Here is a 12,448-nt window from a genome sequence, read left to right on the forward strand (position 1 = left end):
CCCAGGACTGACGCACTGTTCCCTTCTATTTGGTGTTGAATTTACATCCAATTTTCATATAAAACACTGTCATGAGCATCTCTGAGCATCAAACTTTGGCAAAGGCAGCTACAGTAGTTGGTGGTGTTATGGCAACTTTTAAATGTTTCCCCTGAATTTATTTGATGTATTATGAGATCTGAGCTGTCTTATAAAATGCATTTGTCTATAATACATGTACTTTATTAAGAGATATTTGGTAGTGGGGAAACTTCTGTGTTCTGGGCTTTAGTTCCAAGTCACGACTGTGCAGGAGCTGGAGGTTGACCCACAGGAGCTTCAGGTCCCTCTGCACCGTGTGTCTGGTCTGTCTCTGGAACAACTACTTCAGAAGCTCTCTGTCTGCTTCCGTTCACTGCGTTCCACCAGAGAGCTAGCCACCAAGTGGTAATCACTGAGTCCCTCTAGGATTTCGTTTCCAGGGTAGATGCCAAAAACTGTCAGCAGATGTTCAGCCTTCATGCAGGCGCAAATCCAGGGCTCTGCTGCTCGAGCACTGAGATTGGTTGACAATATCCAAATCCAGGCTCAGGGCAAGGCCGAGTCTCGGTAGGACTTATCCAGGTGCCAGCCTCAGTGGCGGGCGCGTGGCCTTGCAGCTGGAGCACCTGGACCTGAAGATGGCTGCTGTCTCTCAGCTCAGGCAAGTGTTCCCCTCTCGTGGCCTCAGTTCCCTCTGTGTAAAATGGGATGATGGTGGAATTGGCCTCGTGGCTTTCTCATGAGCAGTCAGTGAGCTGAGGGGTGGAAAGCCTTTAGACCTGCCCGGAGCACAGAGGCCTGGCCTCAGCAAGTGCGACCCGCTGCCCTTCATCTCCTCGTGCTCCTTCTTGTCCCTGTCCTTGGACCATCAGCTCAGAAGCCACCAGCCAGTAGAACTGAGTTAAGTAGACTCTTTAGTTCATGAAAAATTTGATGTCAAAACGTAATACTGAACATCTCCTGCTAAGCAGTTATTTTAATCTGAAATTGCTCCACTGTAAAGAATTTTTCTACCTGATCAGTTTGTGCCTAATTGTTAATAACCATGGCAGCTGGCTTGCCTAGTCGTAAAGCGGGTAATTAGGGTATGCTTTGTGGTGGGATAGTCAGACTTTCTAAATGCCTGTGAGCAGCAGTTAGAAAGACGAATAGAAATAAAATTTGCCTCACTGAATTTTATCTTGTCTGCATTTTTTTTTAGGAATTATTTCATAAAGAAGCAGCAATGCACCATGGCAGCGGCCCTCAGAATGTCCAGCACCAGCTGCAGAGGTCCAGGGTCTTCGCCAGCAGCGAAGGAGAGGAACAGCAGGCCCATCCAAATCCACCCCAGTCCCCCGCCACACCCTTCGCACCGTCGGCGAGCCCGTCTGCACCCCAGTCACCCGGTTACCAAGTGCAGCAGCTGGTGAACAGGAGTCCGGTGGCTGGGCAGAACGTGAGCATCGCCCTTCAGAATGTTGGACCGGTGGTGGGAGGAAGCCCACAGATCACGCTCGCCCCTCTGCCGCTCCCCAGCCCCACCTCTCCAGGTTTTCAGTTCAGTGCCCAGCAGAGGCGGTTTGAGCATGGATCTCCGTCGTACATCCAGGTTACCTCGCCACTGTCCCAACAGGTGCAGACTCAGAGCCCCACCCAGCCCAGCCCTGGGCCGGGGCCGGGCCTGCAGAGCGTGCGGGCGGGCGCCCCTGGCCCCGGCCTGGGCCTTTGCAGCAGCAGCCCCACCGGGGGCTTTGTGGACGCCAGCGTGCTGGTGAGGCAGATCAGCTTGAGCCCGTCCAGTGGCGGGCACTTTGTGTTTCAGGAGGGCCCGGGCCTCGCCCAGATGGCTCAGGGAGCCCAGGTGCAGCTGCAGCATGCAGGGACTCCCATCTCAGTCAGAGAACGGAGACTCTCGCAGCCCCATGCGCAATCTGGGGGGACCGTCCACCACCTGGGACCCCAGAGCCCTGCGGCCTCGGGTGGGGCCGGCCTGCAGCCCCTGGCCAGCCCCAGCCACATCACCACGGCCAGCTTGCCACCCCAGATCAGCAGCATCATCCAGGGGCAGCTGATCCAGCAGCAGCAGGTGCTGCAGGGGCCGCCGCTGACCAGACCTCTGCTTCCCGGGGTCGGAGTCGGGGTTGGGGGGACTTCAGCATTTGGGATGACGTCCCCACCTCCCCCCACCAGCCCTTCCAGGACCACAGTGCCGCTGGGCCTCTCCAGCCTTCCTCTCACGTCTGCGGGGAGTGCGGGGGTGAGAAAGGCTCCCAAGAAGTTGGAGGAGATCCCCCCGGCCTCCCAGGAGCTGGCTGAGATGAGGAAGCAGTGCCTGGACTACCACTACAGAGAGATGGAGGCGCTGAAGGAGGCCTTCAAGGAGTATTTGATCGAACTGTTTTTCTTGCAACACCTTCAAGGGAACATGATGGATTTCTTAGCTTTTAAGAAGAAACATTATGCCCCGTTACAAGCTTATCTTAGGCAGAACGATTTGGACCCTGAGGAAGAGGAGGAGGAGCAGCAGTCTGAAGTTATTAGTGATGAGGTAAAAATTCTCGTGTTTAATTACTCGTCATGGAAATGGATGTCATGGCTTCTGCCACCGCAAGTGAAATTCAGAGTAGCATCATCTTAAAGCGAGTGTTCTTGGTGTCTTTTACACCAAGTCGTTGTTGTAGTGACTGGATAGCTGTCTTAGAGATGTGCAGAGGCCCCCCTGTTTATGGAGGGTAGTTCAGGGGCCCTGCACGTAGCTGAGTCTGCTAGAACTTGCGTGCCGGCCACTCGCCCTTCCCTCTAACTGTCCCTCCAGTTCTTCCCATCGCTGGCCCAGGCTGCGCTGCTCGGAGTGGTGGCGCCCACAGGCCCCTGTGCAGTGCCAGCCGGCAGGCCTGGCCAGGATCGGAAGCTGAGAATCCTGAACACGCACATGTTGGTGTTAGAGTCTCTAAGTTACAGGTCTAACTTAGACTCAAAATGTGTAAGGCACAACTGATGGAATTTAAGGGGGAAATTCTGAAACCCACAATTATAATGATGAGATTTTAGGATATCACAGAAAATAATAAATCTAGGAAATAAAATAATTATAAGGATATAGAACATGTGAACAACACAAATTAACAACATAAATTATCCTGTTTGACTATGTGTATGTATACATATTTAGATATAAATGTGTGTCTGTGTGTAAAAACTTCCACTCAACAAAGTGAAATAATTCTTTTAAAAGATACGTGGACATTTTTTGTAAACTGACCCCAAAGGAGACCTCAATAGAATTTTTAAGAGCCCCATTTGGACCATCCTCTGTGTACAGTGAATAAAATTAGAAATCAATTATTTAGAAAATGTATTATGTTTGGAAACTAAGGAACTTCTAAGGAATTCTTGGGTGGAAGAGAATATCCTAAAGGAAATCATGGACTATTCTGAACTAAATGACATCTGGAGTGCTGTGTCCTCCAGACCTTGTGGGAGAAGGTGAAGTTCCGCTTAGAAAGTCGATTATGTGAGAAGCAAGAAGCGTGGAAGATAAGCATTCTGAAAGCTTTGGTGGTCAGACTAATGTTGGGTTAATTCTTCTATTAATGTCACTTTGGAAGAATAGAAACAAGTTCTTATAGAATCTGACTAGCATCTCAGGAGTCCATATTTGACCGTCGTTTCACAAGAGAATGTTGGGTTCTGCTCACATTTACTGAGATCCAGATTTCTCAGTGCATATTGCCTCCACGTCATGTTGTTCCCATTCCAAGTGCCTGTGTGTTTTAAGTCCGCCCCACTAGCGCCAGCTCTCTTAGCCGACTTCGTCCAGCCGTAAGATATTCGGGGGCTGGCAAGTATCGATTTCAACCAAATTATTTAAGTGGAATTAAGTAACTCTGCCCCGGGGTTATTTACTTGGAGAGTGGTACAAGTCAAAACACGCTTTTCAAACCTTTGAGCAGTTATGTTTATATATATTTTTAAAAACTTTAAAAATCATTAAATCAAGTTTTCAGGAGATTTTCAGGAGTGCTCTAGAAGTCAGTCTGTAAACCCATATTGAGGTGTTAATGCTTTATTTTCTTCAGTATGTTTTTCTAATTTTGCTTCTCAATATAGTAGGATTTCCCCTTGACACCTTTGAGTGATATATTTGTTGTCAATGTATCAGAAACTGTGAGTATCAAGAGAATGGTTCAGGGGCTGGCCCCGTGGCCGAGTGGTTAAGTTCGCACGCTCCGCTGCAGGCAGCCCAGTGTTTCGTTGGTTCGAATCCCGGGCGTGGACATGGCACTGCTCATCAAACCACGCTGAGGCAGCGTCCCACATGCCACAACTAGAAGGACCCACAACGAAGAATATACAACTATGTACCAGGGAGCTTTGGGGAGAAAAAGGAAAAGAATAAAAATCTTAAAAAAAAAAAAGAGAATGGTTCATCTCTGTCCCTTTTAACCTTTTCAGTAAGGTAAACTACTCCGTAACATTCCGTTTCAGTGTTTTAAAGTTGTGTGAGAAGACGTGTGAGAGGCTTCTCACCTTCCAAGAAGGAGCAAACTCGACTAACAGTTTATCTCCTTCAACTTCGGGTGACTTGGCCTCCAAATAAACTTCGGGCAGAGGCCTCAGCACGTCCCCTCAGCGTGGACACTAGTCAGAGGACCTCAGAGCTCAGTCTCCTCTTCCCCATCGTGGCATCGCTGGCCACGCCCCAGTGCGCTGAAATGCCTGACACTCCCACTTCCGCAGTATGGTTCTTCTGTGTAAGGTTAAAGGCTTCACTGCCTCCTAACGGAACTAGATTTCCTACTAAGGCCAAGACGTTTAGCCAAGGTCAGCTGTTTTAGGTATTTTGATTAGCAATAGCATTGCAGGTTCCTGGAAGAATGGGAAATGTTTGTACATTTCATTCAAGCTCGCTTGATCACAGAGTTAACTTGATTTTTTTTTAAATTTAATTGTGGTAAAATATACAGAACATAAAATTTACCATCTTATTTGACTTTTTAAAAGTCTTCATTTTTTCCAGGGTACTGAGAAATATTAAGGTTCAGTTTTTATTATGTATGATGACAATCTGACTTGTAGATGTGTTTAGCTGGATGGACCAGTTTCTTTTCTTGTGTCTCCCCTTGTGAGCTTTGAGTCAATTTAATTTAAGGATCTGTTCATTTGAATGCTCTGGACAAGGAGCAGATATTCCTCTTGAAAGACTCTCATTTGCTTAACTCTAAGAAGTGCGTTATCATGGAAATGTAGGTTAGCTTGTCCTTCTGTTCTGCTTTATCAGATCAAAATGTGTTTTTAAGAGATTGTACATTTTCTTTCTTTCTTTTCTTCTTTTTTTTTCTTTGCTCAGAAAAATTCACCCTGAGCTAACATCTGCTGCCAGTCTTCCTCTTTTTTTTGCTTGAGGAAGATGAACCCTGAGCTAACATCTGTGCCAATCTTCCTCTTTTTTTAATGCTTGAGGAAGATTTGCCCTGACCTAACATCTCTGCCAATCTTCTTCTACTTTGTATGTGGGATGCCTCCACAGCGTGGCTGACGAGTGGTTAGGTCCATGCCTGGGATCTGAACCTGTGAACCCAGGCCGCCAAAGCAGAGCACGCTGAACTGAACTCCTCCACCACAGGGCTGGCCCCTAGATTTTCAGAGTGTGTGTGTGTCATTTGCCTTCTCTCCTCCCCCATATGTGTCCTCCCCAGTCGTCTGCAGTACTGGCGTCCCCTCCCTGCTGGGCTCAGGCCTGTGACTGTCCACTGGAGACATTTGTCCCACCTAACTTGTTACCTGCCAACAATTAAATGTGTCTTATTGAAATGGACTTAAACTGGAGTGAAAACAAAGCTTTTCAGTGCTGAGGTCCTAGTTTTATTCTAACGGTGCCGAGTAACCATGTGTTCAACTGTGTTCACCTAGAATCACATGGTGGCAACCCAGTTATGTCCCCTCGCAGTGAGGTCCCACCGTCTGAGTGTGAGATGCTGGTATTGATCACTTTGAAACGTTTAAAAATGATTTCCCCTTTTGCCTCCTTTCCCTTCAAATATTTTCTCTCAGGTAAAGGTTGTGACGGGAAAGGATGGGCAGACTGGTACTCCTGTTGCTATAGCAACCCAGCTTCCTCCAAATGTTTCTGCTGCTTTTTCATCCCAGCAGCAACCATTTCAGGTACTTTTCGATGGTTCTAAAATGTTGTTTCATCCCAGATTTTCCTCACTCGGATTTGGGGATTTGGTGTTCTCTGGCAGAATCCAGATATTTTCTAAGAGCTTGTCCTTTGTAGTTGAAAGTACATATTGAGAAGACTTCATGAAGTCTCAAAGTTTTAATGCATGAATTATGTTATTTTTTTCCTACTGTTGTTGAAATTAGGAAGTATTTGTCTCTGGTTTATTGGCTAACATCTATCAACTTTTCAGCTGGAATGTTTTTCAGTTTTATTTGCTTTTCTGATACATTTGCTTTTTTATGCTTTTTGTATGATTGTGGCCTCTTTGTGATAGATTTTTCTCCTCTCTCATCTCCCTTTCTTTGTCTGCTTTTTAAAAAAGAATGAAACTTTCTAAATTATTTCCTTGCTAGGGTGAGTTTATTTTGTTCTTTAGACATATTTTAGGGGATGAGTAGCAAAGAACAATGATTCTAGATTTCAGAATACAAGGAAGTACCTGAAAACCCCAGCTGTTACTATGTTCCTGTAAACTGAGAAGAAAGTACACAGAACATAAAAGGTACCATCTTAGCCATTTTTAAGCATGCGGTTCAGTGGCATTAAGTACGTTCACGTTGTTGAGCAACCATCACCACCATGCATCTCCAGAACTTTCCCAAACTGAAACTGTCTCCATTAAACAACAGCTCCCGATATCCCCCTCCCAGCCCCTGGCACCTGCCATTCGACTTTCCACCTCTGTGAATTTGACTCCTCTAGGTCCCCACGTAAGTGGGTTCATACAGTGTCAGGATTTTTTTTTTTTGGTGAGAAAGATTGGCCCTGAGCTAACATCTGTGGCTGATCTTCCTCTATTGTGTTTTTTTGTGTGTGGGATGCCGCCCCCACGTGGCTTGATGAGTGGTGTGCAGGCCCGTGCCCAGGATCCAAAACGGTGACCCCTGGGCCACCAAAGTGGAGTGTGTGAACTTAATCAGCACACCACTGGGCCAGCCCGTCCTTTTAAAAAATGAATTCGTTCATTAGTTAATTAATTTATTATTATTTTGTGTGTGTGAGGAAGATTGTCCCTGAGCTAACATCTGTGCCCGTCTTTCTCTATTTTATATGTGGGATGCCACCACAGCGTGGCTTGATGAGCAATGTGTAGGTCCACGCCCAGGGTCCAAGCTGTGAACCACGGGCGGCCAAAGCAGAGTGCACAAACCGAAGTACTACACCACTGGGCCGGCCCCCACTCTGTTCTAAGGCCTGGTATCATATTCCACTGTGTGGATAGACCACGCTTTGCTTATCCGTTTGGCCGTCATGGACGTTTGGGCTGCTTCCACATTTCGGCTCTTGGGAATCACACTGCTGTGAACATGGGTGTGCAAGTATCTCTTCCAGACCCTGCTTCCAGTTCTTTTGGGTTTATCCCCAGAGGTGGAACTGCTGGATCCAACAACCCTCTGTTTAGTATCTTGACTAGTTGCCATACTGCCTTCCGTAGCTGCTGTACCATTTTATATTCCCACCAGCAGTGTACAAGGGTTCCAATTTCTTCACATCTTCACCAACATTTTCTTTTCTTTTTTTAAATTATCATAGCAATCATCCTAATGGGTGTGCTGTATACTTTTATAGAAAAATATGCACTGAATATATATGTACACACAGCTGAAGACGTTCACAGTTTTAATATTCAATCAACTAGCACCATTGATGGTACAGAATTGACTAGTGAGGGAGGGAGCATTTACGACACAGCTTTACTTCAAAGTGACAGGTGTGGCCTTGGCAGCACATGTAAAGCCCAGAGGAAGGGTCCTCCTGGAGGAGGCGGAAGGACAGGGGCCTCTCGTGAGCAGAGGTGGGGCCGTCTTGGGGGAAAGCCGCGCTCCATTTGTGCCCTGGGGGGTGCTGGGACCACACACGGACCACAGGCTGCTCAGCTCCCTTCTCACACCCGTGTTCTTAACAACTGAAACTGAGTTCAGTGTGAGTCTCAAACCCAGTGGCCGTGGGGAATGTGAATTTTCTTTAATTTTTGTAAATTGATTATTGTCTGTGGAAGCATTTAGGAAGCCCTGGTTTTCACCTTAATAAATATTTTGTCACCTCCTCTTTAGTGATCTGCATTGTAGCAGATACAAAAGAAATAGCATTCCAAAGTTTCTGCCCTTGAGTCTTCTTGGAACATGAGTTAGAAAATATTAGAAGGAGCACAGGACGGCGCAGAGTAAAGCGTGAAAGTGCTTTCAGCCAAGTGCCCAAGTGTGCGGGATACTCACTAGGCGCTTCCGTTGGCAGGAGTGAGACCTGCAACTCGTGTTTGTGATGGTCTCTCATCTCTCTCTTCCCACCCTCTCCAGCCCTCCCCCGTTCTGTTAGCCAGCCTCTCCGCCCCTTCCCTGCTCCTTTTCTTGTCATTCTTTTTGTTTTTAAAGATTTTATTTTTTTCCTTTTTCTCCCCAAAGCCCCCGGTACATAGTTGTATATTCTTCGTTGTGGGTCCTTCTAGTTGTGGCATGTGGGACGCTGCCTCAGCGTGGTTTGACGAGCAGTGCCATGTCCACGCCTGGGATTCAAACCAACGAAACACTGGGCCGCCTGCAGTGGAGCGCGCGAACTTAACCACTTGGCCACGGGGCCAGCCCCTCTTGTCATTCTTTATTTCTGCTCGGTGCCTGGCCCTGCTGCATGCATTGTCATGTTTAGGCCTGGGAGCAGGGGTGAGACGGGAGGGGGCACAGAGGCTTCAGGCGCTTGGGATGGTCTTCTGGTGCTTGGCCGGAAGAGACGGTGTTAGTTTTACCTTTGAGGTTTATTTCTTCAACACCACCCTACCCAAAGAATAAGTACTAATTGTCGAGTTGAATCTGGTTGGTTAGAAAAAGGTTGATCACTAACTTGGAGTACTTATTCAGTGTGCTTTAGGTGGGAAGCAGCTAGATGATTGGGGTATAGGTAATAAAGATTAACTCAGTCTTTAAGGGAAACTCTATAAAAATGCAGCAGGCACAGACACAATGTTAAAATGAATGGGCAACCCCAGGTGTCGCATGGAAATACAGGGCCCTGAGGCAGTTTCACAAGTTCAAAGACAGAGTGGAGTCACCTAGTAGGTTTAATCAGAAAATAAAAATTAGGTGGTTAGAATATTTGAATTTTTAAAATAATGTTAAAAATTAAGATTGTCTTGGGGCCGACCCCTTGGCCTAGTGGTTAAGTACATTGGCCTGGGTTCAGTTCCTGGGCACGGACCTACACCACTTGTAGGCAGCCATGCTGTGGTGGCAACCCACATACAAAATAGAGGAGGACTGACACACATGTTGACTCAGGACAAATCTTCCTCAGGCAAAAAGAGGAAGATTGGCAAAAGACATTAGCTTGGGATGAATCCTCCTAAGCAAAAAAAAAAAAAAAAAAAAGGAAGATTGTCTTTGTGATCCCCTTACTGAACAAATCAAAAGCTGAATACAGAGTTTTAAGTGATTTATCCAAGGACAGATGGATAGTTGGAGGAAAAGCCAGGATTTAAAACTAAATATCACCCTAGTCAGGGTGTGACCCTAAATATAACCTCAACAGGGTGTGACCCTAAATATCGCCCAGTCAGGGTATAAATCTAAATAGCATTTCAGTCAAGGTGTGAACCTAAAAAGCACCTCAGTCAGAGTGTGACCTAAATATCACTCCAGTCAGGAACTGAACCTAAATATCATGCCAGTGAGGATGTGACCCTAAATATCACCCCAGTCAGGATCTAAACCTAAATATCACTCAGTCAGTATCTGGTTCTAAATATCACCTGCTTTAAGGTGTGAACCTAAGAATCACGTTAGTCAGGGTATGAACCTAGACATCATTCCAGTCAGGGTAGATCTCTAAATATCACCTAGTCAGTGTGTGACCCTAAGTATCACCCCAGTGAGAATGTGACCCTATGTTTCACCCCAGTTAGGGTGTGAACCACTGTAAACCTAGATATCATCCCAGGCAGGGAGTCACCCTAAATATCACCTTGGTCAGACCGTTAACCCTAAATATCACTTCAGTCAGGGTATGACCCTAAATATCACCCCAATTAGGATGTGGACCTAAATATCACTCCCCTTAGATTCTAAACCTAAATATTGCCTCAGCCAGGATCTGACTCTAAATATCACTTTGGTCAAGGTTTGACTCTAAAAATCACCTCAGTCAGGATATGACCTAAATATGACTCCAGTCAAGGTGGGACTCTAAATATCACCTAGTCAGGGGGTGACCCTAAATAATACCCCTAGTAGGGTGTTAATCTAAATATCTCTCCAGTCAAGATCTGAACCTAAATATGACTCTTGTCAGGATGTGAACCTAAAATTACCTCAGTCAGGCTGTTAACCCTAAAAATCACCTCCGTCAGCACGTGAACCTAAATATCCCATCAGAGTGTGACCCTAAATATCACCCCAGTTATTTTGGAACCTAAATATCACTCTATTCAAGGTGGGACTCTAAATATCATCTAGTCGGGGTGTGACCCTAAGTATCACCCCTCTCAAGATGTGACCATGAAAAGACCTCCATTCAGAGTGCGCCCCTAAATCTTTCCACAGTTAGGGTGTGAACCTAAATATCACTTCCATTAGATTCTAAACAAAAATATTGCCTAGTTAGGATCTGACTCTGAATATCACCTCACTCAAAATGTGAATCTAAAAATCACCTCAGTCAGGTTGTGAACCTAACTATCCCTCCAGTCAGAATGTGAACCTGAATATCACTCCAAAGTGGGACTCAAAATATCACCTCCTCAGAGTGTGACACTAAATATAATCATAGTCAGGGTGTGATCCTAAATGTCACCCCAGTCAGGATGTTGACCCTAAAAATCACTGCTGTCAGGGTGTGATTCTAGTAAGATCCCAGCCACACTGTGACCTGGAATATCACCTCAGTTAGGATAGAACCTAGGTATTGCTCCCATCAGATTCTAAACCTAAATATGCCTCAGTCAGGATATGATCCTAAATACCACCTCAGTCAAGGTGTGAACCTAAAAATCACCTCAATCATGGTGTGACTCTAAATTTCACTCTAGTTAGGGTGTCCAGCACCCTAACCTAAAGATCACTCCAGGCAGGTAGTGGCCCAAAATGTCACGCGAGTTCAGGTATAAACCTAAAAATCACCTCAGTTAGAATCAGACCCTGAATATCACATCAGTCAGGCTGTCAGCCCTAAAAATCACTTCAGTCAGGGTGTGACCCTAAATATTACCACAGTCAGCATGTGACCTTAAATATCACTCCTAGCAGACTATAAACCTAAATATCACCTTGTCGTGATCTGACCCTATCACTTTGATCTAGGTGTGAACCTAAAAGTCACCCCAATCACAGTGTGAACCTAAACATTAAACAGTGTGAACATAAATCTCCTAAATGTCACTCCAGTCAGAATGTGACCCTAAATATCACCCCAGTTAGGGAGTGAATCTAAATATCACCCCTAGCAGATTCTGAGCCTAAATATTGCCTCAGTCAGGATCTGACCCTGAATTCACCCCAGTCAGGATATTGATCCTAAAAGTCACTCCAGTCAGGGTGTGACCCTGATGCCACCCAGCTAGGGTGTGGATCTAAATATCACTCCCATCAGACTCAGAACCTAAATATCGGTAGTCAGGATCTGACCCTAAAATTCACGTCGGTCAAAGTGTGAACCTAAAAATCACCTCAGTCGGGGTAGGAAGCACGATATCACTCTAGTCAGAATGTGGACCTGAATAGCACCTCAGTCAGGATCTGACCCTATCACTCTAGTCAAGGTGTGACCCTAAACATCACCTCAGTCAGGGTGTGACCCTGAATAACACCTACCATCCAGTTTTCTGGTGTGTATAATAGCCTGATTTTCCTTTGTCAGCTAAGGGAGCTGGCTGTGTAAATATGTTTGTGTGTTTTCAAGGAATTCTATGCTAAACAAAGTTTAAATCTTACTGGACTATCTGGATAAATTTATGTGCCCTTTTATATATTTTTAAAATTTGGAAATGTCTGCACACAACTTTTATAATATTCTAAACGAATCTAAAAGAAAAGATTTTATAATACTTCTGAAGAAACGTTGCAGCGCCACTATTACATATGTGGCTATAACTTTATATTTATTAGCTCGGTGGGATACTGTGAACAGAAGTTTCTTTCATTAGCATTTCAATCTAAGAAAAAATATATTTGGTAGAATAATCTGAGATCTTACATTCTAAGAAGCTTTGTGTATTTCTTGAAGGTGTTGAAGTAT

General features: G+C 45.4%; 1 protein-coding gene across 1 annotated transcript in view; it reads left to right on the forward strand.

Moving 5' to 3' along the window:
* Positions 1 to 12,448, forward strand: part of LOC103553433 (putative EP400-like protein) — a 35,048-nt gene that overhangs the window by 5,005 nt on the left and 17,595 nt on the right. Inside the window, exons 3-4 of the mRNA XM_070629381.1 lie at positions 1,223 to 2,551; positions 6,058 to 6,168. Coding sequence (XP_070485482.1) covers positions 1,223 to 2,551; positions 6,058 to 6,168 — 1,440 coding nt within the window. The remainder of the gene's footprint in view (positions 1 to 1,222; positions 2,552 to 6,057; positions 6,169 to 12,448) is intronic.

The sequence above is a fragment of the Equus przewalskii genome, chromosome 7 (genome assembly GCF_037783145.1).
Source record: "Equus przewalskii isolate Varuska chromosome 7, EquPr2, whole genome shotgun sequence".
Lineage (NCBI taxonomy): Eukaryota > Metazoa > Chordata > Mammalia > Perissodactyla > Equidae > Equus > Equus przewalskii.